The sequence below is a fragment of the Calidris pugnax genome, unplaced genomic scaffold (genome assembly GCF_001431845.1).
Source record: "Calidris pugnax isolate Ruff unplaced genomic scaffold, ASM143184v1 scaffold188, whole genome shotgun sequence".
Lineage (NCBI taxonomy): Eukaryota > Metazoa > Chordata > Aves > Charadriiformes > Scolopacidae > Calidris > Calidris pugnax.
Window position 1 is genome coordinate 1,205,404 of NW_015091257.1, and position 27,398 is coordinate 1,232,801.

A 27,398-nucleotide genomic window follows, 5' to 3' on the forward strand; every position below is an offset into this window, starting at 1 on the left:
AGCAAACCAGAGAAAGTGCAGAGCTCAGCGCTATTTCTCATGCTCACAAACATTTACAAAGTCTGCGTATACAGACCTGGGTTTCTGGCTATTCGACATCAACGGGAGCTTTTTAATATCAAGCTCAGGTTTATGATGCACATCTTTTTGTGTACTTCACTACACAAGTAGAGTAATTACTCCACTAGAATAATTTTTAGTTAGGCTCCTCCAGGAGCACAGCAGTTCCCCTGGCAGTGTGTATCGCTCCCCTGACTTAAACAAAGGACACCCGGCTGCTCTTTGTATAAACACTGTCAGTGGCTCAGTCTAAATTAAGAATTAACAAGACCAGAAGACTGGGATCCACTATATATAGATTTCTGCGATTCTCCCAAGCTGGCTCGTGTCTTTTTTGGCTCCGAGAGAAAGGAACGCGCATTGTCTGTGGTGGCGATGAATTTATTCCTGCCGTATTTCCCCGCGGCACCCTCCCCGCATCCCAGCCCCTCGCCCAGCCCCACGTCCCCAACGTTTGCCACCCTCGGGCCGCTCTCCCCGCTCGTTTTTCCTCCTCTACTATTCGGTCCTGACGGGAGAAGCCGGGGCGGGGGAAGGGACGAGACGGTGCCGTAGCAACCGGGCGGTCTCCAGGTCAACAGCGGGGCGGCGGCGACGCCATGCCGGGGGCGGTCGGCGTCGGTGGCGGCGTCGGGGCGGCCGGAGGCAGGTGAGGGCGGGCGGGGGCTGCCCGGCAGGTTCCGGGGGGAATGTGACACGGACCCTTTAGTCTTTCACCCCGGGGGCCCGTGTTTCCCCTTCCCTGCCCGTTTCCATGCAGTTTATCCGGGGACGTGTGGGTGACACAGACGCCCTTCACCTTGGGTGGTGGGTCAGGCCTTGTCCTACGCTCCCCCTCTTCCTCGCCACCCCCCCTGTGGTTTTTGCCAGTGACACTCTCTGCCCCTTCCGTGCAGTGGGCATCTGGCCACCTCTGCCCCTCCACCCAACGTTCACCGGGTGCTCAGGGCTTTGGGTGGTGTGGGGCGGCCACAAGGCACGTGGGCTTTCCCCAGGCGTTCCCATGTGTCAGGACAAGGCGGGTCATATGGCCTTGGCCAACACTGTTAAAAATCTGTTAAAAACTCAAAGCACGTTGGGGGGGTGAAGGTTTGAGCAGATTGTTTGCCCTGGCCAGAGCGGAAGGGCAGAGGTGCCCAGGTGAACTCTTGTTCACCTTTCAAAAATAACCTGTTTTGATCCAGGCTTTGGGCTGGCGGTTATCTCGACTGTCACCCATTTTGACTTGCTTGCCTTTCCAAGACTTGAGGTAAACTTGCTGTTTCCATTGGAAGTCGCTTTGTTTCCCTTCAAATGCTCCTTTTTTTTTTTTTGTGTGGCACCATCATTTCAGGTCCAGGTGCTGGAGGTGGTGCTGGAGGCTATCCCAAGGGAAATCCTGTCGCCACAGCCCTGGGCACCTGGAAGGTGAGATGACACCTGGGATGCGTTCTCTGATGCAGGATGCTTCTTCAAACATCTCAGCTGTGGCAGTAGTTCTGCAGCCCAAGAGAAATGGTACAGGTCTGGTGGCTGGGTGTGGTGGCTCACTATGGGCACTGTCTGCCATGGCTCCCCGGTGGCAAGGGCTCCTTTTAACCCCACTGACACCAAGGCCAGGCTGCTCAGGGGTTGTGCTGCTGGAGGACATCTGAGCAATGCCCGGGGGGTTAGGGTGAGAACAGAGTCCTTGTTTTTTAAAGTCCTCCCTGCCTTTCATACTGTTCATGTCTTTCTGCGTGAGCAGGACAAAGACCGGAATGGTTTATACATTTCCATAAGGGTATTTAAAACCTTGTAAGAGGAATAAATAGCATGTTTAGTTCTGCAATGAAGAAAGAGGGAGGAGGCTAAGTCTTTGGGTTATTATTTTATCCCATTTTTGCTTTTCCCGCAGGAATAACTGCTTGATGATAATAGCTAGCAGCTGGCCTGCTAGTGATTCATAAATCCCTCATTCATTCATCTTATTTATTAAAAGAAGGACCAAATAAGTGGCAGTGTGGCAAAACACCATGTCTCAAAGTGATACAGTCAGCCAATGTATGCTACCTTGCTTTGCCTGGTGTTTGGGTTTTTATTCATATGTTGTGTCTTATTCACAGTTGGGCCTTATACCACATATACATACATGTATACACGCATAATTATTTTTCTTTGTGAATCATCTTGTAGTCTTATAGGCAAAGTTATGAATCTCTTCACAAAATCGTGTCTCGGGTACTCCCAGGTTTAGTCATAAATTGGGTTATAGCAAAGGTAAGGTATATTGCAAAGCAATAATAGAATATAATACAGCAGGCTGACAGCAGGCCTAAACACCACACTCATTTTTCTAGTCTATCTATGTGGAAACTTCCACTTTGGCTCTTTTTTATGATAATTTAGAGCGAAGGAAGGGAAAACACATTACCAATTTCCCACTTTTCCATTTCTGAGTATGGGGTTCCCTGTCAAATCTGACTTCAGCCTTTCTTGACATGGGGAGCAGCTATCACTTTGCATTTATAATGTTGTTTTCCTTAAGGAAAATTTTGATCTTAACCTTCTGCAGTTTATTATTGCCTAGGCCTGTGGAGCTGATCTCCAGTTCAGGTTGACGTGTGCATGGGAATGTTTTAATTTTTTTAAAACATAATAATTCCTCAGGTTTTTAAGAGAAATCAAAGAGGAACTGCCAATTGAGATCTATCATGACTGGCAACCCATCTAAGAGACTTGCCTGGAGTGACTGTGAGTATTTCAGGACTATTTTTGCATCGTTTCTGTGTTTTCCTGGATAACTTCCAGTTTCCTTTGCAGCATTGTGATGGGTACATTCCTAGCTGTGTTACAAGCCATTCTGAAGCTGTGCCACTCTCACCTGTGCTATATACGGGGTGCTGTGCTGGCCTTTCTGCATTTTTGGAGGAGGAAACTGGGAATGACTGTTCAAATGACTATAAGCAGTCCCTGACTGCATACAAAGCTCAAACAGTTGCAAACCTTCACCTGTCTCTCTCTAGAGCTCACATCTGTCACTGCTGCTTCTGTATTGAGCAGAGGAGGAGGGCTGGTGAAATGCCAGCCTCTACAGGTATGCCAGCCCAGCGCCCTGCTTGTAGGACTGATAAGCATGAAAGACCTGGTGCCAGACTGCACCATTTAGAAGGCTACTGTCACTGAGAGATGATTTCTGAAGATACAGTCTCATTTTCTTTACATATTATTAACTGAGAAACAGTCTATGTAATAAACCTTCTTTGTAACCAGGTCAGTTGTTGTAATATTTGGTCTTAGCAGTTCTGATTGTATTCCATACTAGACTGAATGTTATTTCTTAGTCATTAAAGGCAGAAGTACCCTTCTTTGTATTTTGGACTAGTTTGATCCATGTGGTAGATTTACAGCCAGGTTACAGTATATGGGCAATGAGGCACTGGGATATTCTGGGTAATGTTGATGCTGGGGAAAATGGACAGAAATATCAAAAGTCCACAGAAAATAAACTTAGCTACAACAAGGATATTTAATCCAGTAGAGCCAGTTTAGCTCATGCAGAGTATTTTGGGAATAAACAGGAAATAATAAAGTCATCCTAGAACCTCTGTGCTGAGGAACAGAGGCATTACTGTTGTCATCGCTGCCATTTCTGCCTCAGCCACTCTAGGCTCTGGGCTGTTTCTGTGGCCAGTTTCAAGTGGCCCAGCCAGATATACATTGGTGCTGAGGTATGTTTGTTGTTCTGTAGAACTTAACATGAAACTGGGTCTTCATGTCCATGATTTCCTGTGCATGCACATGATCCATCATAGCCTGGAGCAGATACAGCCAGAACCATCATTTACCCCAAGTGTAAATGATGTGAGGAGAGTGTGTTTCACCAGCCTTGCAATAAAGTCAGGATCTGCTGCTGACACTGTTATTGCTCATGGTAGGAGTTCAACATATCATTGTTAAGAAATCCTTGTTTATTGCATAATGCTTCTAATGTGTATGTAGTGATGGTCTGGAAATCTTTGAATACCTGTTAGGAGTTCTGATTCCCAAGATTTAGGAGAGATGTCTTAGGAGACAGAAGAATTGCTATTTGGCAAACTCGACAGCTTTCAGAGCTTGGATTTCAGCATACAAGAGACATTTTCATTAATAAATTGAAGGTAAATGTATATGGATGAATAAAAAGACATAACAGCAAGTAGATGTGTAGCACTGAGAGCAGCTTTGCAGATTAAGAACATTGTCCAGTGTAACAAAAGAAAAGAAGAGGTGAGCTGTTTGTGTACAGAGTATAACAGAATACAGGTGGAGTAAGGAGGCAATTCAAGTGAATCTTTTGGTTAAGAATTGTGTTTCCCTTATTGTCTTTACAACAGATGCCTTTGATTCAAAGCACAGACAAGATCCAGAAGATTCCCACAGGGTGCAGAGGGAGAAATCAAAAGAGAAGGAAAGGAGACTCAGAGTCAGTCAGTGGGACATGGATGTACAACCCCTCATTTCATCTTCTAAATGGCTTCAGCTTCATGGGCTCAAAAGAAATAAATTATCCCTACCTCAGATTTTGTCACAGATTGGATTCCAGCATAGGAAAGGTATATGACGAATCAATAATAGCGCAATAAAAAAACCCCAAACCTTGAATAGTCTTTAGGGTCATGCTCATTTTGCACACCATTGTACACAGAGGAGATTTTCACGTTATGTCTTATCTTATGATAATGGAAGAAAGGGAAGCTGTATCCATAGTTGCTGACATTGCCGGTTCAGAGAACTGAGGAACTCCATCTCCTTTTGATCTGAGAAGGACTTAGGATCTGAGAACAGCTTTCCTTACTCAGCTGTGCTGTTGCTTTACCCTAGGCTCCAGCTGAAATCCTTTCCAATTTAGCTATATCTGGGAAATAACTTGTGCTGCTGAGGCTGTTAGTTTGTTTTTTTTCCTGCAAATAATACACCATAACATCTCTGTCCATTTTTAGATGGCAAATATAATGCATAACATGCCTTAATCTGTGATCCACTATTTGATCATCAGGGCTATACAGCCTACTTGGGGATAGCATATTATTTCCAGGGATCCAGCTTTAAGGAAGCAGTTGAATTTGATTAGAATTCAGACTGCTTTTATGTAAGACTAGTCAGACTATAGAAAAATGTTCTTTTGCAGTTATCTGACAGCTGGAGGGGAAGAGTTTGCTAATAATTATTAATCACTGCCATAATAGTGCTTTGCAGAGCATGGTAAAATATTCTTTTCTTTGAAGAGCTTGCTGCCTGAGAAGTAGGAATTGTAATGTATTGCAATTGTTCTAGGTTGCATAATTTAAGATTTTGCCTGGCTTACGTCCATGGGTCATTCAAAGATCAACAGTGCAGATCCTGAAATCCTGTATGCTGTAGATGAAGAAGCTGTTAAGCAGGGTTAATGTTGTTACAGTGTAATTTTAGGAGCAGTATGTACTAGTTTATCAGGGCAGCATGCTGTACAGAATAAATGCTTCGTGACGTTAAATATTCCCACCCCTAATGTTTCCCTATCAGTGGAGATCCTGTAGAAGATTTCTAGCTACTGAAAGAGCAGAGTGCAACCTTTTCCTTAGTTGCACCCTCTTCTGCACCCATTTAGTTGTGTAAGAGGACAGCATTATCTGTACCAGATTTTGTATTTTGTTTGATGGACAAATATTTGCAAGTCCTGTCATGAGGTAAATGGATAATACAGAAGTTTAATTGCCCAAACCTTTCTGATATTAAAGTCCCATGTAGGTTTCTGGCCTATAAGTAGTTACTTGTGGGGTTTTCCCCCACTTCTGACTAAACTGGCAGGGAGCAGCAAGAGCAGGGCTGCTCCGTGTGGGGGGAATGCCCCAGGAGCCCATGGAGGAACCAGAAGCCCAGGCAGTGCTTTCCCTGACTAGGATGGAGTCCTGCAGCATCCAAGCACCACAAGCAGAGCAGTGTGCTGCTAGCAGTGTCCACAGACAGTCCCAGACAAGGTGAGGTGATGAACCAGGTCTAGGGTCCAGCCAGGGAGCGCAGCCAGGAGCAGCGGGAAATGGGACCAGAGACGAGGCCACAACATAGATTTAAGAGCCACATCCTGGAAACAGAACTGGAGACAAGGTTGTAAGGTAGGGCTGAGAGGTCTATCCGGGAAAGAGGTCCACCAGCAGGATTTGAGACAGGTACGCCTACCACACAGCTAAGGCAAAGACTGGGTGCCCAGGCCTGAGCACCCTGTGGGTGGGAAGCCCAGGGGGTGGCTGATCAGGGCAATCGAGGCCTGTTGGTACCCTTAGTGCCCCAACATAAACATAGCCAGAAAAAAAATTAAAACAAGAACGTAATTAGATATTTCTTAATGTCAGGAGTTCAGTATGGATGCACGTGCCTCACACATGGATGTTATGCACATCAACCTGTTTGAACTAATCCTTATGATTAGCAACTTGATCTTTTGTAACCTTTCCCGTAGATTATGTGACATCTTTGGGGAAATTTGTGGCTTCTCGGTATGCGGATGGCCTATTTCCTCAATACAAGAGAGCACAAGATGGCAGCGTGTATAATGTAAGTGTGACTGACTTGTGGTAACTTCCCCATGCACTTAGAATTTATGATTGCTCTAGCAGAATGATGTGACTGAAATTGTCTCCCTTTGGCATTAAATACTTATATTCTTTGTGTGAGAACTTTCTCTCTTGATCTTTTCTTTTTCTGTTTTGACAAACTGTTAGTAACAACAGTTGGTGGTAGAGAAGCTAGATATCTTTTTTTTTTCTTCCTTGCAAAGTCTTATGCTCTTGCCTTGGTGCAGCATTGCAGTAAATCTTCCCAGACAAGCCTGTAGTTTCTAAGCAACATTTACGCTGCCTTGAAAGAGGGAACACTTAAAAAGAAGATGCTCAGCTGAGTTGAAAAAAATAAAATCGTAGTCAATAAAACAAACAGGGATGCTGAAATAAGAAGACATAATGCGCTGCCGTTGCCAATGCAAAGCGCTGCTTTTCTTCGTGCCAGCGGGTCACAAAAGGCTCAGCCTACTCTATAGAGACAGCTAGCTGGATCTCTGCCCAGGCTCATGTTCTGAGGAATGTCTTAGCAACAGCTGCTGGCGGCCCCATTGTTAAGAGGATGGATTCTGACTGAAGAGATACGCGTGTGAGAGAGGAGGGGAGAGAGTTAATTCATAAAGGATTTTACAAAAGCAAATGGGTTGTCATTTTTTTTCTGATAAACGGAGCCACTTCTGAGGCACATGGCTTAAAAATGAGACAAGAATCATTTCGGGGGGCCTTTTCCCCTCATTTTTTTTCCCCCAGTAATTCCATATGAAATATCTACATAATATTTTTTAGGACATGTTGGGAGCAGTAGGAAAGACATTTCTGGTAGCGTTAAAGTAGCAATGGCACTATTCAAGTTCTGGCGATATCTTATTTAGGATGCTGTGTACAATATTTTGTACAGTTACCACATCTTGAGAAGAAACAATTAAAACCAGAGCAGGTACTGAGAAGAGCTACTAGGATGAACTGCAGTGGAGTGCTGACCTTAGAAGAAGGCATGTTTGATACTTACCTATGTGAGACTGAAGAAGACTGACAAAGGGTAGCATTATTGCTCTTGAATGTCTACACAAAGGCAAATTACAGGGATAGGGAAAACCTAAAGTTTTCTGTGCTAAAAGGCATGCTAGTCTGAGAATAAATGGATATGAACTGCCATGAATAAATTTAGGCTGGACAGTCAGAAGTTTTCCAGCCCTCAGAGAAACAGGAATCTGGACTGGGCAGCTTGGAGTGAAGGCGTGGTACAAGAAAACTGCTTTATTTTAAGATGGAGTTTGGTTGGTGTAGTGCAATAAGCTTCTTTCTATGAGTCTGGCTGTCATAGGAGGAAACTGGATTTCTAAATGCTCCTTCGAAGACCTACATTGCTTTGGCAGGCAGCCTGAGACTGTATCTGGGAGGCACATAACAGGGCCCTAGCTGACATTAAAGAACAGAGAAAAAGACAAAGTAGAGGAATAAGTGTGCAGGCTGACACACAAAATATCTTCTCCCTAACAAATGTTCTTTTTAAAATACACTTGTATCTCCAAGGTTTTGTACTCAGTCCTGAAAAGGTAGTTGGAGGTAGAAGGTAGTCAGTAAATTAGCTTACATGGATCAAAGAAACTGGGGGAATGTCTTTACTGCAACCCGCAGTGAAATTTTAAACCCACAAATGATTTTGCATGGTGAACATATATACATATATTCATAGGGAGGGTTGGCTGTTTTTCATTTTAATACTGAATGTAGGTTTTTCTTATTTTACTGATATAGCATAGGATGTTTTAGTTGTTGATTGCAGCTGCCTGAACAAAATTTGCCTAAGCACCTACCCACAAATAGTTAAGCTGAAATGCTGGGCAGGAAACATTTTACATTTTCCTTTCAAATGCTAAAGACAAGGTGGAGATTGAAGTGCCCCAGAACCAAACCTTATGCTCAGTTGTATGGGGGACCAAAATTTTAAGAGCCAGTCAAAATTCTAGTCTAAGGAGGTACAAAGTTTCTGTGTCCTTGTTTGTTCCCCCATCTGCTCTGCAGCCCTTTCTACATCCTAGCCTGTGTTCAGCTCATTCTAATTGCTCCAGTCTTGAGACAGACAAGTCAGACAGCCCACTGGCACTGTCCCATGCTTGTACAAAAAGATTATGAAAAGCAATTAGGACAAGATGCAGTGTCTTTTCTACTATAGCTTAGATGTGTTTGTCAAGTATTTGCTCTTGAAATAGTGGAAGAAAATGGGTTGTTTTCTCTGCTACCTTGGCTGGCATATCTGGCACTTGCAAACCAGCTATTGCAGCTGTGCTAAGCTTGGGGCTGCATTTGTGTTATTTGTTTTGATGTTCAATTTCTTTCTCTCCCTTATTTACATAAAGCTGACAGCCAAAAAAGAACTGATTCTTCATTTTGTGGATTGTTTAATGGGCGCTATTGAGCTATATAAGCAGCGAATGGAATGGTTAACCAGTGAGAGCCGGCAGATATTTGGAGTGATTCAAGAACAGTGCATTGTCATTGTTTTGGATTTTGGCACTGCATCTCCAAATGAATTTGATGTGTGTCGGGACGCACTTTCTATGGTACTTGTGGAACAGGTGACCCAAATTGCCAAATTCAACCTCATTCGGTAAGCAGAGAGAATCATAGAATTGTAGAATCATAGAATTGTAGAATCATAGAATGGTTTGGGTTGGAAGAGAACTTTAAAGACCATCTAATCCAATCCCCTTGCAATGTGCAGGGACATCTTCAAGTAGATCAGGTTGCTCAGAGCCTCGTCCAACCTGACTTTGAATGTTTCCAGGGATGGGGCTACAGCCCTTACTAAAAAATCTGTTTCCATCTTTCTTATAAGACTCCTATAAGTATTGAAAGGCTGCAATAAGGTCTCCCCAGAGCCTTCTCTTCTCCAGTCTAGCAAAGAAGTCCATGTCTGTCTGTTGCTGCAGAATAGGAGTCTTATATAGACACATATTTGAATAATATGCTTTCTGTAGTGAAAATTGTCATGATTCATATCATGGTAATATCTATAAATTTTCCACCAAATTTCAGCCACAGTCATGCATCCATTTGGCAGAAGACCATTGTTACCCTGAAGAACAGATAAAGAGTAACAGAACCCAAATACTGATATATGCCTTCTACAAGATAAGGGGGACTTTGCAATAGCAGTAATGCTCTTCAGGCATCTAAGTATTACAGAGTGAAACAGCAAGGTCCCATCTGACTGCCTAGGCATTCTTGTATCATTAGGCATTACAGGTACCTGCCTTACAGCTAAGTGTACACTCCCTCAAGTGCCAAAGGCACAGGCATAGTAATTTGTATTTCTATAGATTTCCATGGTCACAGAAATCAGTAGCAGAGCTAGGAAACAATACTAGATTTCCATAACAAAAGACAAATGCTTGTTCCCTAACATGAGTAAACGATTTTGGGTTTAGTTACAAACAGAAGAATAGAAGCAGCTATTCAAATTTATGTATCTCTGCACAGATTCTCATATATGCATAAAGGTTTGAACATGTAAGCTTGGGTTTGGATAGATGAGTGGAATTCTGTGACTATGAAAAAAAATGATGCAGAAATTAGGTTGTACAGTTTTAAAATTGGTTCCATAATGATAACTTGCAACTATGCTGTGATTCTTAAAGTTGTTTTACCCAAGCCTTGTCCTACAGATTTGGCACCATTTCTTAATTCTCTACCTTGTGATACAACTGAGATTTGACAAGCAGAAGATAACTTCCATAGCTTTTGAGAAGCACATAAAACGTTTTCTTAAAAGTGATCTACAAAGCCAAGTCAGAGTTGAGGCACAATAATTGTGTTGATTGATTGGTTTGTTTGCTCAGGAAGGAGACAAAGGACAATATAGCATACAAATTATTACCTTAGAAGAATCTTGGAAAACCTACTTGTCTCTTAGATTTGCAGCAAAATCTTCAAAATAGTGCTTGATGGAATGTCATAGATATCTGAACCAGTTATTTTTTTAATTTGCTTTCTGTTTTTTATGTACATGTATGCACAGGCATACATGCTCATATATTTTGTACTTCTCTATTGCCATTAAGACTAAGGCCTTTGATCAATTAAAATATCAAAAAGCTTAGCATCATGAGTTTTATTTTGATGGGTAGATAAAGATCAGCCCTACTACAAAAAAAGTGTGTCAGTTAAAATGGTCTGACAAAAGGTCCCGCAACAAGTTGTGGAAAGAGACCCATGGAAGACATATTTTTGTTCATACACATATTTAAAAACTTGATTGTGTTTTTACATTACAGTTTTTAAAGTACTTTAGCTCACTTGACCCTGTTTTGGAAACAGTTGTCTAAAAAAAAATTCTTAATAAAATGTCAGCATTTTTCTAAGGGTTTTTATTTTCCTAGTGGTTTTATTTTTCGTCTGCTTCTTCTATTGCAAGTCTAGATTTAGTATCTGTGGTTGATTGTAATTATTACTTAAGAATATAAACAATAGTAACAATAGCAGAGCTCCACTCTCTTACTCTGCCAGCATTATTCTCACTCCTCCTGATTTATAATTAATGTAATTTTCAGGGCTGCTCAGGATCTTACGAAGTGGCAACAGAAATCTACTCCTGTGTCTGAGCATACTGTGGAGTCTGCTGTTACGTGGCTCTGGAAGCTGGACCATATGACAGCTGCCAGCCATACCAGCTCTGCTGAAGCCCTGCTGGAAGCCATGAGTGATGAAGCGGTAAGCTCATACATCTTTTCAGAAGCCTCAAGTAAATCCAAGAATATTCAGTGCCAGACTGGCTACTGTGATTTGCCCTGATGAATATTGCAAAGATAAATATTAATGACCGCATTTGGAAGGTTTTGGGTTTTTCCCCCCCAAGTGTAGCTGCATACTATGTTTACTGATGGCCTGTTTATGTAAATGTACTGCATTTTGAATGCAGAAACTTGTTTATTTTCTTTTTTAGAGTACACAGAATAAATTACATATTCAGTCATTAATGGAAAGAGGAAAAATCTTCCCTTCCACTTTCTTTGCCGTATATGTTTTTGAGGGCTTCCAGTTTATGAGGAAATTGCTAGTATCAACATTATTGAAGACAGGGAAAACATTTTTATTTCATTATGTATCCAAAGTGCTCATGAAAAATTAGATTTAAAATCTGAAATAGTAAGTACAGAGATTTATTTAAGAATCAACTCATGGTAGGGATATGCAAATCCTTTTTCATCAGCCAGATTATAGATAGAGTATTTTCCTGGACAAAAAGACAAAGCATGCACAGGTATTACTGCAATTAAATTCTGTCTGTTTCTAAAAGTGCCATATTACTATATTCATCATAGCAGAGTCACAAGATTCAAAACATATATGCCATCATTTCAGCTAGTCACATAAAACTTGTGTTGTTAAAGAGGTATTTTATGAAATTTGCTCACAACATACATGGTTTCAGTTCCCTAGCGCCCAAAATTAATGGAGAATTTGGCCTACTGTGTGTGGACTAGAATCATTGGTTTTCATTGCCGTTAAGATCCACACCTGTGCACAGATCCAATCCAAACTTCTTTGTAAATCTCTGAGACACTGCATGAAGAAGGTAAATTTGTCTTGAGTTTCCTTCTGGTTCCCTGTGCTGGTCATTTCTTATCCAGATGAACCTTGATGTTTGGAAACTGATATTAAAAAGGAACTGGGTGAGGACCAAATTGTGCAACAATGAGATTTTTTATGACTGCCTTTTTAAATGTCTCCTTCATAATTTTAATTAACATTTTCAGTTTGCAGTATATTACTGATTTCCTGGTGGGAAATGAAAAAGGCTGTATTTAGATTTCAGTATTGTTTGGATGAAAAGGCGGCTTGTTGAAGCTGGTGGGTCTGTGTAAGAATAAACACAAATTAAAATCTGTCCAACAGTGAGACATCTATTATATTTTTCTGTACATTGGTGAGCTAATGGGTAATCTGTGGAGTCAGTTGTGGCAGATGCTCAAGATAAACAAACTTCAATTACTCCTGAATACAGTCTAATTGAAGATGTCCCTGCTCATTGCAAGGGCTGTTGGACTAGATAGCGTTGAAAGGTCCCTTCCAGCCCAAACTATTCTATGATTTTATGATTCTCTGATTCATTGTCATTCATAACTGACAGTTCACTTGAGTGCAAGCTTCACTGTACTGGAGGCTGGGAGAGATCCCATTCAGTCCTAAGCAAAAGCTGCATAGTCACTGAACAGTCATAAATGACTCATTCCTCAGAACTGGCTTCATCAACAGAAGTTGCTCCAAAACAATGGCTCTTTTTTCCCTAGACTTGGCTCTTTCTGTCATTCCTTTAGCTGAGCTTTTCTTCCCATGTGGGGTGACTGCCAAGATTTCCTTTCTTCACGACCTGTCAGCCCCAAGCTCAAGATGACTCTGCTAAGGTTGCAGTTCTTTGAGTTCTACCTACCACAGATGCATCCACAGTGTTTAACTTGCAGTTCTCTACAGGTGCCACTCTGCAAAGTGTGGGTCACCCACCCAAAACACGCCTCCCCACCAAGGTAAAGACGGTGAGGAGCTGTTCCTGTTGTTCTCCTTCCTGTTCTTGTATGAAGTTTTGTTTGTTTAGATGGCTGCATAAATTATAGTTTTCAAAATATGAAGGACTAAATGTAAAGGCTTTAACCTCTCCCCGCGAATCTGTAAGGAACATTTCCTTTGTGGCATGGTATTGCTGGGTTTGTAGTTAAGTAAAGTAGAGTGAATTGTCTGTGGTTAGCAATTTTGTTTATTTTCTTGTGAGGAGTTGCTTCTGTATCAGCTATGTCCAAGAAACGTCAGCATTTCAAAAGTTGCAGAGGCAGGCAGTAAATCCTTTGGAGGAAGTGTGAAAATTGATATACTTATTGAATATCAAGCTTATGAGTTATTGGCAGTCTTAGGAGGGAGGAGGAGAAGATGTGAATCTGAAGGAACACAGAGAAAAGTGTTTGTGTAATATGCATGCTTCAGGAGCCTCTTCAGCAAAAGGAAGAAGAAAACAAGGCGTTATCCAAGGACTGGGTCTCAGCTGGGAGAGCTGTGTGCATGCTCAGGTGGCTTTTTAGTTGGATGAAAGAGAGAGGAAACCTTGTAAAACTGAACTAAAGCACAGATGGATGCAAGAATTCTTTCATTATGTTTCTGTGCACCTTTTTTCCAAAGATAAGAACTATTTTGTTAATCTTGCACTTTAATGAAACACATTAATTCTTCTCTTTAACCTTAGTATTTGTGATGCCACGACACCTGGCTGGCCACAGACCTGCTTGCTCTCAAGCAAGTGTGGTCTGCAACTATGTGCCCTGCCTCTCCCATGAAGTGTCTCGACCCCTCTACAATATCCAAGGGAAGCCTGAGGTGGCAAGGTGCTTCTTCGTTAATTTGCCTGGTCGAGCTTGAGTTTGGGTTGCTGCTTGGGAGAGTTGACTTCCACTGCTGAGGATTAGCCCCAAGTATTTGTGGCAAAAGGTAGAGGAGGGAGAGAGCTTGAAATCCTGAAGTCCGTGACAGTTTGTGTCAACATGCTTATGATGTGGGACAGTACAGGGAGCCTACAGTCTGGAAGCTTCAAGTACAAACTGGACAAAAGGTGTTCATGTACCAGTCTGTTGCCCCAGAGAGCTGAAAGATAAATCAATATCAACAGCAGTAGTGGAAATGCATGAACTCACTTTCAGGTGATACTGAATTTGCTTTACTATTGCATGAAATCATGTGGGTGCAGAAACATTTCCTCAATGCCATCCCGGACTCAAATAGTTGTCCTCTCTTTTGTGGTGCATGTCCCAGGGTTCCTAGCCATACTTGAGTGTAGTTTTTCAGTTAAACCACTATTTATCAGATATTTATCAGTTGGTATGTACCATGCCATAGGATTGATAAGCTATACTTATTGTCTTGAACATCATCATGGGATAGATGTTGTTTCATTCGTTTTTAATGATGGTGAAAATTCAAGAAGCGTACTTACCATGAGGATTGTTAGCATGGATAAGTGCAGGTAACATCAAATTCCTCATAATGTAATACTCAAGCAATAACTAAAGTACATTTCTTCAGCTTCTCTCTCTTCTTGCAATAATATTTTCAGAATATAAGTGTGTGCAGTCATAATAAACCTGCCAAGCTTCCTCTGCCTTGGGAAGTATAAAAAAACCAAATTATCTGTAAATGCCAGCAGTAGCATTCAAAAAAATCTTTTCTGCCCTCATAATACATGCAGCCAGTAAAAGTATGTCTAGTATACAAGTTCCTACTGATTTTCAGCCCTGGCAAGGCACCAATGTAGCATCTTTCTTCATAATAGTGGAATGTGGTACAGAGCCTTTTCCTGGCTAATAATACAGTTGTCCTTTACACCTCTGTTTGGTTTCAGTTAACTTCCGTGGAAAGGGCAGAATCAGATCCAGGGGCTATGGGCCAGGTTATCTTCTCACTTCAGGAAAATTTGTGTGGACTTCATTTGAATTACTAGCATAAATGAGCAAGAGAATCAAAGATCTGAAAATCTTGTAGCCCAAGTAATGCATTGTTTCTACCAAATTTTCCTACCAGTACTCAGCACAGGATAGTGCTTGAATAAGTACCAGGCATCTATATAGAATCATAGAATCATAGAATCATTGAGGTTGGAAGAGCCCCTTGGGATCATCGAGTCCAACCTTCTACCCCACTCTACAAAGTCCTCCCCTACCCCATATCCCTCAGTACCGCATCTAAACGTCCCTTAAACACATCCAGGGACGGTGACTCAACCCCCTCCCTGGGCAGCCTATTCCAATGCCCGACCACTCTTTCAGTGAAAAATTCCTTCCTAGTGTTCAATCTCAGCCTACCTTGTTGGAGCTTGAAGCCGTTCCCTCTCGTTCTATTGTTAATTACCTGTGAGAAGAGACCAGCACCAACCTCTCTACAGTGTCCTTTCAAGTAGTTGTAGAGAGTGATGAGGTCTCCCCTCAGCCTCCTCTTCCTCATACTAAACAGCCCCAGCTCCTTCAGCTGCTCTTCATATGATTTGTCTTCTAGGCCCTTCAATATAAAACAATGACTTCCAATTCCCAATTTTTTTTCTGTTTAATGACAGGTTGAAGCTGTTTATTACTTTGCTGTGGGAGATATTCCAGTGGACACAAAGCAGCTACTCCTTGAGAAGGTTTCTCATGGCCCCTGTCCAGTCAACATGGTATCTTTCAATGCTAGGGAAGATGAAACTATTATTTTCCTGAAAGAATTGAGCCGCTTGGCCTCTGGCAGGTAATGCAAAGAAGCAGCATAGTAATGATTTGAGTACTTGTAAAGTGCTTTGTTGTTAGGAATGGTAACTGAAGATATCTGAATGTAGTCCTTGTTTTACTCATGAGGAAGATGAGACAAAGCAGTTCAGTAAGTGATCTGGGGAAACTGGGGAAATAGTCGTAAGAACTATGACTAAAATGCAGGACTTACTCAAACAGAGTCACAGGGTCACAACACAAATTGAAGCAAGTTATTGTATTGCTTTGTACTCTGGTAATACCCACAGGCATCAGCAATGGGTCTAGAGTTTTGTTGGATCGAATGCCATACAGACATGTACTGAAAAGGTAATGCCTCTCTTACGTGGGCAGTTCCTGGAACAACAGAAAATTGATGTGGTGTTACCCATCAGGCCCTGGTGTGTGGAAATTCAGTTCTCTACCATGCTCTCTAGCATCTATTTGGTATGGTGGTGGAAACTGATATATTCCACATGGCTTGTTGGCTGCTTCATCCTGGGAAATCGGTCACGTAGTGAGAATCAGCCTTCAGTAGAATGGGATAATAAAACTAATCTTGATTCTAATATCAAAATAAGGAAAACAAATGAACAAATGCAAAACCCCACAATACCAAACTCATGCTGAACATCAGGAGGGCAATAGGAGTCAGTGAGTGTTTCTCTGCTTAACAGAAGTCACTGTACAATTACAGAGCTGTGAAATGGCTTCTAGCTCTTTCTGTTTCACTGTTGTTTGTGCAAGAGTGGGAAGACCTCCAACAGTAGAAATCTCCAAATGACAGCAAAGCAATTGGTAAGATGGCAGCTGCTTAGCTCTTTTTATAGCCATCTGTGTTTAGAAGTAGCTTTTAAGAGATGGAGCGTCTGCCAAAAAACAAGACTGTGGGAAAGTATTATGTTTGCTCTGGTCTGATGTGTGTCTGAAATGATCATGGTCATTTAGAGCCATGGTACTTCCATGATACCAAGTACATTGCTGGTTACCATCCTTTTTTCTTTTGGCAGTTTTTACCTCTTTCATAAAAGGAAAGTGAATGTTTCTTGTATGGTAGAGAAAGAGGCATAAAGGGTTGTGGCAGGGAGCTGAGATGAATCACTTTGTTTGGTATGATTCCCACTATCTTCATTTTGCATAAGACTAGCTTTAGTGCAGAGAGTTATTGGGCAAATTAATATCTCGCTGGTGGGTTTTTGCCCAATAACTGTCTATAAGTTTGTCAGTTTTCTTGTAGGAGTGGCCAAGTTCATGGGCTTTTCACGGCTTGAGACTGTTTCTAGTGTAGTTCTGTTTTAGAAATGCATCTTTTTCCTGCTCTGAGAGCTTCTCTATTTTGACTTGTCTGTTTGACTTCCTGCTTTGTATGTCAATAATGAAATAGATGTTTCTGTTAGGCTTCAACTGGGAGGATAATCTGATAAAAAGGTGTTAGTGTCATCTCAGACATCTCAAATTGCATGTTTGCTTGGCTTGTTTGCTCAGCATGTTAAAAATATTAATTAAAAATAGATTTCCAGGAGAATGAAAAGGAAGGTGCCTCAGCGTAAATGATACAAACTGAAAGGATGTTCTTCATGAAAAGACTTCGGAATGTACATAAATGTATGTATGAGGTTTGATAATATTCAGAGTGTTCTTGTAGTTGAAGGTTTGGATATATTGCATAGATAAGCAAATAATTCTAACGTTGTACACCACTATGATCTTGCATGTGTGACATACATCTTGTTAAAATTAGGAAAGTATTTATGTAGTTTATGTACTGGTGAAAACTCATTTTGTATTACAGATTCCATGCTTTTGCTGAGAAGAATGACTATAGAGATGCTACTGGACCTGCACCAAAATGTGAAGAGGATGGAAAAGGTCTAATTGTCCTGAATTCCAGAAAAGTGAGAGGACGAATGCCACTAGGTAGACAATATGAAAACCAAGATGTTACTGATTTTTTCAGTGAGATTTCAGAATAGAAATATAATATAGGAACTTGCTAAGTGTAAAATCAAAGAAGTCTTCTGTAGACATGGGTGGGGTGAGAACAGGACTGGTCAAATGGAAATTCTGTGGGTGGGAAGGAGAGGGGAAAGGAAAAGAGAGAAGTGAAAAGAATAAGGGTGTGCATGTGAGAATTGAGAGAAGTGAAAAAAACGGAGAAGAACATTTATTTAGGGAGATGAAGAATGGTACTGGTGTGCTTGTGTGGAAAGTGACCTTGTGGAAAGCTAGAGAGGAATGGCAGAAAGGAAGAGGAACAGCATGGAAGACCATTTGATACAACAGCCACATCAATATAACCAAGTTCATATGTAATATAAGGTGATTAAATCCGCATGAGGTTGACTTGCTTCTCACAAGATCTGAATTTGTTATAAAGACGGACCACGAGCACAGTAAAATAACCATACAGAAGAAGGTGCAAATGAGGGGTGAGGGGGGGGGAATACATCTCAAATTGCATGTTTGCTTGGCTTGTTTGCTCAGCATGTTAAAAATATTAATTAAAAATAGATTTCCAGGAGAATGAAAAGGAAGGTGCCTCAGCGTAAATGATACAAACTGAAAGGATGTTCTTCATGAAAAGACTTCGGAATGTACATAAATGTATGTATGAGGTTTGATAATATTCAGAGTGTTCTTGTAGTTGAAGGTTTGGATATATTGCATAGATAAGCAAATAATTCTAACGTTGTACACCACTATGATCTTGCATGTGTGACATACATCTTGTTAAAATTAGGAAAGTATTTATGTAGTTTATGTACTGGTGAAAACTCATTTTGTATTACAGATTCCATGCTTTTGCTGAGAAGAATGACTATAGAGATGCTACTGGACCTGCACCAAAATGTGAAGAGGATGGAAAAGGTCTAATTGTCCTGAATTCCAGAAAAGTGAGAGGACGAATGCCACTAGGTAGACAATATGAAAACCAAGATGTTACTGATTTTTTCAGTGAGATTTCAGAATAGAAATATAATATAGGAACTTGCTAAGTGTAAAATCAAAGAAGTCTTCTGTAGACATGGGTGGGGTGAGAACAGGACTGGTCAAATGGAAATTCTGTGGGTGGGAAGGAGAGGGGAAAGGAAAAGAGAGAAGTGAAAAGAATAAGGGTGTGCATGTGAGAATTGAGAGAAGTGAAAAAAACGGAGAAGAACATTTATTTAGGGAGATGAAGAATGGTACTGGTGTGCTTGTGTGGAAAGTGACCTTGTGGAAAGCTAGAGAGGAATGGCAGAAAGGAAGAGGAACAGCATGGAAGACCATTTGATACAACAGCCACATCAATATAACCAAGTTCATATGTAATATAAGGTGATTAAATCCGCATGAGGTTGACTTGCTTCTCACAAGATCTGAATTTGTTATAAAGACGGACCACGAGCACAGTAAAATAACCATACAGAAGAAGGTGCAAATGAGGGGTGAGGGGGGGGGAATTGATGAAAAAAAAATCAGGAGTAAACAAATAACCAAAAGGAACAGTTTTACTCGGGGGTGGAGCTGTGCAGAAAGCCCTCAGTGTGTTTCTTATTAGTCACAGTGCTACTTCCTCTGGGATAAGTCAATCTTACTGTTCAGTGGGATTGGACTGGGGTTTTAGCCAGGTTGGGAGGGGACCAGCTTGTGGTGTGAAGTGAGGCTGTGTGTGTCAAATCTGGTATCTTTATCAGCAGGACATTAAATTAAAAAATTGTTTCTTTTAAAGATCAGGAGGCATAAGACCTCTTTATTCTAATGGCTGGGGAGCATTAGTGTTGCCCCAGAGGTAGAACGGTGTTATCCTCTTCTTTCTGCTAGGGAATGTATGGCATAAGGTGGATTTAGTGACTCACCAAAGGTTGTTTGTCAATCCTGGACTAACTGTCTCATATATACTGGGTTGTAGTCGAGTTCCTTGTGTACTAGGATATCCTTCACTAGGACTGTGATTATAACAGTATGAGAGAACCATACTAGGGAGCCAGAATTAAGAGAGGGAGGTATCACCTGCTTTTTTTGCTTCATGAAGGGACACTCAAGCCTCACCCACTCAGGGTTTAGAAACCAACAGCAGAGAATGCTTCAAAACTCTGTCTCTCACTTAATACTAATTCAGGGCAGTATAATGATTGCCTTCAGTCTGCTACGAATGCTTCTTTGCTGGACCCCGTTTGGGGGGTGTGTATGGGGGGAGCTGGCTTCCTCTTCCCCCCGGGGCAGCCTGCCTGTGTCAATAGATGGGCCTAGAGCTCCTGCATGACTGAAATTACTTCCTCACCACTGTTTCTAAAGCTGAAAGCTGAATAGCTTTAATCGCTCAAAAGGGCAGTAATCTCCTTGAAGTGCATTGTCTGTTGTGTCTTATTGCTATTATGGAGTAGGATTTACACATTAAAAAGGAACACAATTAGCTTTCTGCATTTACAGGGTATTATAAGCCCAGTCGTGACATCACTGGCAGCCAATCGGAGCATTTCAGTCATATGCAGAATCTAAAGTCCTTTCAGAAAAGCAAACGCATTGGAGACATTATTCTGGTCTGTGTCTGATGTCTCTTGTTTCAGAGACTCCTTCAAGGGTGTAGAAGGCAATAATAATAAAAGTGTTGATTACTCACTAATGGGCTCTGAAACTGGTTCTTAGATGTTTGACATAAACTACGCAAGGAAATAAGTAGAGAATGAACCAGAGAATCTTCCAAATGTAGTGTTTCTTGAAAATAAGGGGAGGCACAGGAATATTTTGATTATGTTTCTTTTTGCACCACAAATGCAACAGCTGGAAACTGAAACTCATCATTATGCTTTATGGACTGGAAAAGCCATTTTAAGGACATCTGATAGTTTTCTGTGTATCCACTGAATAACAGCATTTTGCAAATACAGAATATCTTCATGTTCATTCTTTTTCATCTGCTTAACCAAAACAAGTCGGAAGTGAACTATTTAAAACTTCAGATAAGAGCTCCATTCTCCCCTGTTTTGCATCTTGAGCAGTCATTTAGAAAGCAAGCGTGAGAAACTGCCAAATTTGAATTTTTTTTACACTCATTTTGAGTGGGTGCTTGAGATCAAAAAAGGTGTAAGCCAGTAAAGAATTAAGGTCCTTATGATGGCAGACTCAGATTTACTTGAGGCTTTTACATAAAGCCTAATTTGACCAATGCAGTGATATCTCCTCATCTAGCACTGATTTTCCTGTTATCACTTGTGCCTAAATTCTTCTTATAGCTTATTCATCTGCAAAAAGCTGCAGAATTAAGCAATCCTGTTATGTAGTTAAAATTATAAGTGGAAGTGAGGTCAAATTTAATTGGAAACTTGAAGACATAGAGGGTAAGTGATGGTAAAAGCTGTGGAGAAGGTTCTTGAGAAAAAGGGGCACAGTTGTGTCATTGCTGGAGTGACAGGCAGATAAGTGATAAACAGGGCTTGAAAAGCAATGGCGTTTTTGAACTAGGTCCTGAAATGAATAATGAGTCCTTGTTGGCTGAAATAGAAACAACAATAAATCTCTACGCAGTGTGTGGTGGAAGAGGTGGAAGGGTACGTGTAAAGAAAATGCAAATGGACTGAAATCAGGATTTGACTCACTTGACAAATCCAAAGAGGGATGTGTCTGACCTCCTTGTGAAGAGCATAAGGCTGTATTCTTAGCTGTATTTGATTTTTCGCATTTACCTATGATCACAGAGAAAACTTCAGGTTACTGTGTGTAAAATGGGAAGCACATAAGCTCTAGCCTCCTCTGTGATACCGAAGTCAATGAACTCTGCACTGTTTATGTACACAGACATGGGAGAGACCGAACTTTCCCGTTGGAAAGCCAGGATAATGATTTCAGAGTAGCTACTTCGCCTACAAGCTATGGCAAAGATCACGGCTTCCACTTTTTCCTTGCAGGGGCTTTGTCTAGTCTTACCAGCCTAACCTTGGCCCGGCAGATCTCTTTGCTCATGTGTAGAGAGTGATGCAGATAGCTGCTCTGCAACACCACATGGGATGCAAAGTTCATTTGCTTTGTCCATTTGCCCAGTGGGAAAGGGGCAGGACCGGGCTACAGTGAGTTTCAGCACCGCTTGACCTGGCAGGTACACGGGTAAAGCTGTGTACTCCCCTCCAGTGCTCCTTTGTCCCTCCATTCACCCCCCTCTAAGTGGGGATTTTAAAAATCAACACTTGAGGGAATATGGCTATCTTCTGCTGCCACGTAGAGGCTGAGGAAGGAACCAGCAATGAAGAAATTAAATTGCCCATCTTGCCTTGCAGGCAAATGAAGTTTTAAATAGATCTTATTCCATTATACCAGGATTCGCTTGCTTCCACGGTCTAAGCCAGATAATCAGAGAAGTATGAAATGCTTCCGTTTTCCATGACTTACTTTTGCATTGGTATTTGCTTGATGTTTCAAAGATATTGTAGATTTTGCAGGCTTTTTATTTTGTGTGTGTGTATGGGCTTTTTTTCTCAGCAGGTTTTGTATCTTGAGTATGAAATCAAATGAGTTACAGTGACTTGTCAAACTGGATGAGTTTGTCTGCTGGAAGGTAGGTGTGGAAAGCTGCTTCTTTTAAGATTGCCTGACAGCGTTAAATAACTGGGAAATGGAAATGAGGGCGGTTATGAGTTTCCATGCACGTGTGCAAGTGTGTTTGTGTTTTTGCTTAGGCCTACCCATCTCGCTTCTCAACTCCCTGGCGTCAGCAAAATCCTTCTGCCCCTCGGCTGCGGGCTCTCTCCGCGCCCTTCCCCATCCTCTTCCCCTTTTCCAGGGCCCCCTTTCACCCTCTGAAGCGTTCCCCAGTGTGAGGTGCTCTGCTGGGTGGCGATGGCCATGGCGAGAGCTGAAACAGGAGCCAGGGGCCTGGCAGCAGGTTCCCTCACTCATGCATGTCTGCTGGCCGCCCTCTTGCTGTTGCCATGTGGTGGCTTTTGAATCGGAACTGGGGGGGGTCCCCAGGGTTTCAGCCCTGGTGGCCGTTAAACTGCCAGCCAGCGTGGCTCGGGCGAGTACTTCATGGCAGGGAGGACTGGGAGGGCCCTTTGCCTCTGGGGATAAAGCAAATTTTTTAAGACGACATCTTTTCCTGAGGCGCGGGTACCTGAAGGAGCACAAGGGCAAGCGGGCCTGGAGCGGCTGGGGACGGCACCCCCCGGGGAGTGGTGGATTTCAGCTGCTTTTCTGTTGGTGCCCCCCTCCCAAAATGTCACAGCTGAGGTGTGAGAGCAGGGAATTTAAACCAAAGAGAGGTTTGTGCTTTCTTGGTCATTTTTCACTGATGCGCTTTGAGGGGCGGGCCAGAGGTTGAGAACCACACCTGGAAAATACTGTGTTGTATGCGTACGTCTGTTTTGAGTTTGGGGGCTCAGTTTCAAAAGCCACATCTTTTCCTTGCCATTCCTCCTTAGCTGGAGAGGAAAAGAGGCCGAGGTGGAGGAGGTGGGGGCGAGCCTCCAGTGTAGAGGGAGAAAGTTACTTCGGTTGTTACTGCTTGCAGCCTGCTCTCCCAGTTGAATCCAGGAAAAGCTGCTGGCAGATAAAAGGCTTTCTGAGCAACTTGACCTTCACAATGTGCAGTTGTTGGTGCCTGCATTTGTCCTGAATAAGTGTCATCAAACATACTCGATTCGAAAGTGCATGCAGTTTTACCTTGCTGTGCTGCAGCATAAATAAAGAAAAAATACTTTTTTGTGTGGTACCAATTCAATACAGATATCTTACTGGGGACAGTAACAATAATCCTGTACATTTAATGGGTCCATAGCATCAGTTTAAGGGGAAATGAACCAACACAATGATATCATAAGTATTGCTTTAAAGGTATGTGAAATATGTATACTTCTTTCAATATTTTCAAACATAACATTAAAAACGTTCATAAAATTAAATCTGGATTCCAGTATGTGATAGCTTATGGAGGACATCCAGGTTTACTTGGAGACAACTCCACTGGAATTGCTTTCTCAACAGTCCTAAACTTAGAAATATGTGCATGTGTAGTAGGAATGCATGTGTTGTGCGGTTTTAACTGTGTCAACAGGTGTGTTTATATATACTCAATGGCTGACTACTCATCAGAAAATCTGTAGCTCCTTACGTGCTGGAATTTTGCCAGTGCTCAGATTTTGTATGTTTTACATTTCTGGGGAGGGATTGTTTATAAAAGAAAATTTGGCTTCTTTCTGAAGTATTTGAACAAAATACTTTTCTTAAACTTGAAAGGTCATGATAACAAACTGAGGGTTTTTTTCTTCCTTTTGTGTTTTATGCTATGGAATTATCTGTTTTACAAAAGCTTTTTATGATTTAGGAAATGTTGATCTTTGTCCTAATGGCTGAAACAGATGTTTTTGAAATGCAGGAAGGTCCCAGGAGATGGCAGTGTACAATAACACATTTCAAAATATTTCTTGGAAACTAAAAGCATTTCACAATTAAAATTGAGTTGTTATTTTGTAAAATGTTCATATTATTATTTCAGGGAAGTTTATCAAAGAACAAAATGATCAGGTTGGTTTGCTTACTGATAGCTTACTTTAGTAGACACGTTTGCAATGTCTTATCTTTTATACAGTGAACCACCACTGTATATTAACTGAACCACTAGATGATAAGATACAGTTTGCCTTGTTCAGCATCTTTATGTGCAATTCAGTAATAGATTGCAATCTGCAGTAGGTTGTAGTCCGCATTTGTGGTTAGGATAGCTCAGTTTCTTTTATATTTTTGCTGTAACACTACACACAGTTTTTCTGCATTGTTCTATATTGCAATTTAAACCCTGAAATTAACCTAATTTAACACATTTTTTAGTAATGTTCATATTGTTTAGGTATACATGGTGCCTTAATTTAAAAAATCATACTCTACTAAATAAATGCACATTTTTAATTTTTTAAATCAAGACAAACATATGTATTTAGATTAAGAAACCTTTTATCAACTCCAGGTTTGTTTTTTTTCTGATTTTTTGAGAATATGGCCTGATAGTAAAACATATTAATTTTTTTTGCATTTATTTATGACTGTTGAGAATTGTTAGCATGAAAATAAACTTAGCAAAATTTCATCACATACTTTTCAGGAAAAGAAGATTTAATTTTAAGTAAAGGTATTTATATACTTTAAGGCTATTGAAAGAGTTGAAAATGTCTTATATTTAAATTTTCATAGTTGGGTCTAATATTTGGAGTCAAGCTCTTGCAATGAGTACTAGGGTACAACATGTGAATTTCTTTGGGGAGTTCCCTTATTATTATCCAAAAGTGTTAAAAAGGAATTGCTTCCATTGTGGGAGCAATCTGTTGCCAACTCTGGAGGTTACTTCCACCAGGCTGAGCACTTCTTATATCCTTGTGCGAGCTTCGAGCCCTTTTTTGAAGTCTATCAAAGAACAGCACTTGTCACTGCTTTGGGACCTAAGGAAAACAAGGTTATACGGCAACATCTGGATGAATGACTTTGTGGCAATTGAGGAGTTAAATAAACTAGAAATTGTCTCAAAATTTCAAGTTCTTTTTATTATTATTTTTGCAGTAGCTGGTGTCCGTGAGGATGTCTTCTTGATCTGGAAGGAGTTGGAAGAAGCCAGGAGTACAGTGACACAAGTCCAGAAAATTTTATCAGAATCTGACCAGCCTGCTTCTCAAGATGGTATAATTTATGTTTCTTTCAAGAGAGTTATCATTATAGTTATGATCAGTATTTTATTTGTGAACAGTTTTGATTGTATGTCAGTTTGGGGATGATTTTCTCAGAAATGCATATATACAGGTAGCCTGTTCTTGACATCTGAACTCTCAGCGGTGCGTTCAGATGTGTGACTAGGGTGGTGATGGTGAAGAATTGAAGCTGCCTGAGCTGAGTTTGCATGTCTGTCAATAACATAACTCTGAAGAACTTAAGCTTGTGGTTTTTTCTTCTGTGAAGGCATAATATGCTGATAATAGCATCTTCTGAATTACCAGGACTTCCCACATGAGGTTAAACAGCTATACTGTAATTCATATGAACAAAAGGACCACAGTAAAGCTGCAAGGACGGCCCTAATTTCAGTGTTTATTTATGTGTTCCTGAGTATGCAGCTTTAGTGTTCTTTTAGTGTTTGCCTTCATACATAGTCACTTCATAAATAAATTACAAGAAATTAAATTACACAGTGATTTATTTTGTCACTTCTTCAGCATTATTTCACTGTTGCCCATTGATCGAAATAACTGCAGTCTTTCTCTTTGCTTGCATTTCTTCCTGATTTTGCCTTCCTAATCTGTTTAAAATGCTCTGCTGCGAAATGTAGTTTGTCCTGAAGATTGCAATGTTCTGCAGGAGAAAAAGCAGAGAAAAAGAGACAATTTTTCTTCTCTCTAGAGAATACACTAGTTACCTTAACTGCGACACGACTTTTTACATGAAGCATGTGGAAGAAAGAAAACTACAGTTTTCTTTTCAAAATTATGTGAGTGCATTTGTGACACTTGCTGCAGTGGCTGTTCTGAGGACCACAAGCAATCAGAAAGCAAATGTTTCCACATGAACAGGTTCTGACCCTGCACCTGCCCTGATGCTGGCTGATCTCTGTGTGTGTTAAGGCAGCAGGTGTCTCCCCAGGTTTGCTTACAGGCTCAGGATCTCAGTACTGTTGTCAGTGTAGCTGCATCTATACAGAGTAGACATTTATACCACCCGGGTCCACCAAAATTAAAGTGTGACAAAATGAAGTCACGCTGCTGTGAGACCCAGTGCTGGGTCGTTTGGTTTAGGCATGATTTATTGAACTAGCCATCAGTGAGTGTACAGCCCTGTATTCTATTACTAGTACCCAGGGATGTGCAGTGCCCAACCTTAAGATGGTCCTTCAAAAATTTCAAAGACAATATGACATAAAAGGGTAAATGTGAGAGCAGTCATGCCATATCAGACAAAAAACCCGAACCCCTATTTTTTTCAGTATCAAGTAAAAATACTAGAAGGAGGGTGTAGAACTAGAGAAAATGTTAAGATGGCACACAAGTGATTTGTGGCTTGGGATATTCAGCATATAAAATATGCAATATTCAGCATATAAAAAGGCAATATTGCAGAGAAACACAGTAAAATCTCTCCCAAAAATATTGTAGTTTGCCTTTTACTTTAAATGGCCTTATCTGAAAAAGACCAATGGCAATGTTAACCAGTGTTCTCGACTGTATTTTGAATTATGTCTTGTGTTATTTCGTTTTCTCAAATGATTCTCCTTGAAGTTAGACATCTGATACAGGAATATTTTCTAGCATTATGCGATTCAACCAGTAGGAAGGTTAAGTCAACCTTCATACAACTAAGAATATTCCTTTTATGTGTTGATCCTGCAGCTATTTATCTTCTTCACTCTGTCTTTCTCATGGGTTTGTTCCAGTTAAAAAGGAATTAGTTGCGAAGAATTGTCTGATAAGAAAAAAAAAACACAACGGAAGTATAGAATATTAAAAATCAGTCAGAAATATCTGCTCACTCCAGTGCTGTCAGTGCAAGCAGAACAAGTTTGAAAACGTTAACTCCAGTATCATAACCTGTTTTTGAA

At 41.0% G+C, this 27,398-nt stretch overlaps 1 protein-coding gene across 1 annotated transcript in view; it reads left to right on the plus strand.

Moving 5' to 3' along the window:
• The first annotated feature begins 595 nt into the window (after nucleotides 1-595).
• VWA3B (von Willebrand factor A domain containing 3B) overlaps nucleotides 596-27,398 on the plus strand; it is a 70,797-nt gene continuing 43,994 nt past the window's right edge. The window contains exons 1-10 of the mRNA XM_014960208.1: nucleotides 596-709; nucleotides 1,394-1,467; nucleotides 2,689-2,772; nucleotides 4,395-4,613; nucleotides 6,497-6,591; nucleotides 8,954-9,204; nucleotides 11,147-11,306; nucleotides 15,685-15,854; nucleotides 17,646-17,770; nucleotides 25,376-25,492. Of these exons, the coding sequence (XP_014815694.1) occupies nucleotides 2,733-2,772; nucleotides 4,395-4,613; nucleotides 6,497-6,591; nucleotides 8,954-9,204; nucleotides 11,147-11,306; nucleotides 15,685-15,854; nucleotides 17,646-17,770; nucleotides 25,376-25,492 (1,177 nt within the window). The 5' untranslated portion in view covers nucleotides 596-709; nucleotides 1,394-1,467; nucleotides 2,689-2,732. The remainder of the gene's footprint in view (nucleotides 710-1,393; nucleotides 1,468-2,688; nucleotides 2,773-4,394; nucleotides 4,614-6,496; nucleotides 6,592-8,953; nucleotides 9,205-11,146; nucleotides 11,307-15,684; nucleotides 15,855-17,645; nucleotides 17,771-25,375; nucleotides 25,493-27,398) is intronic.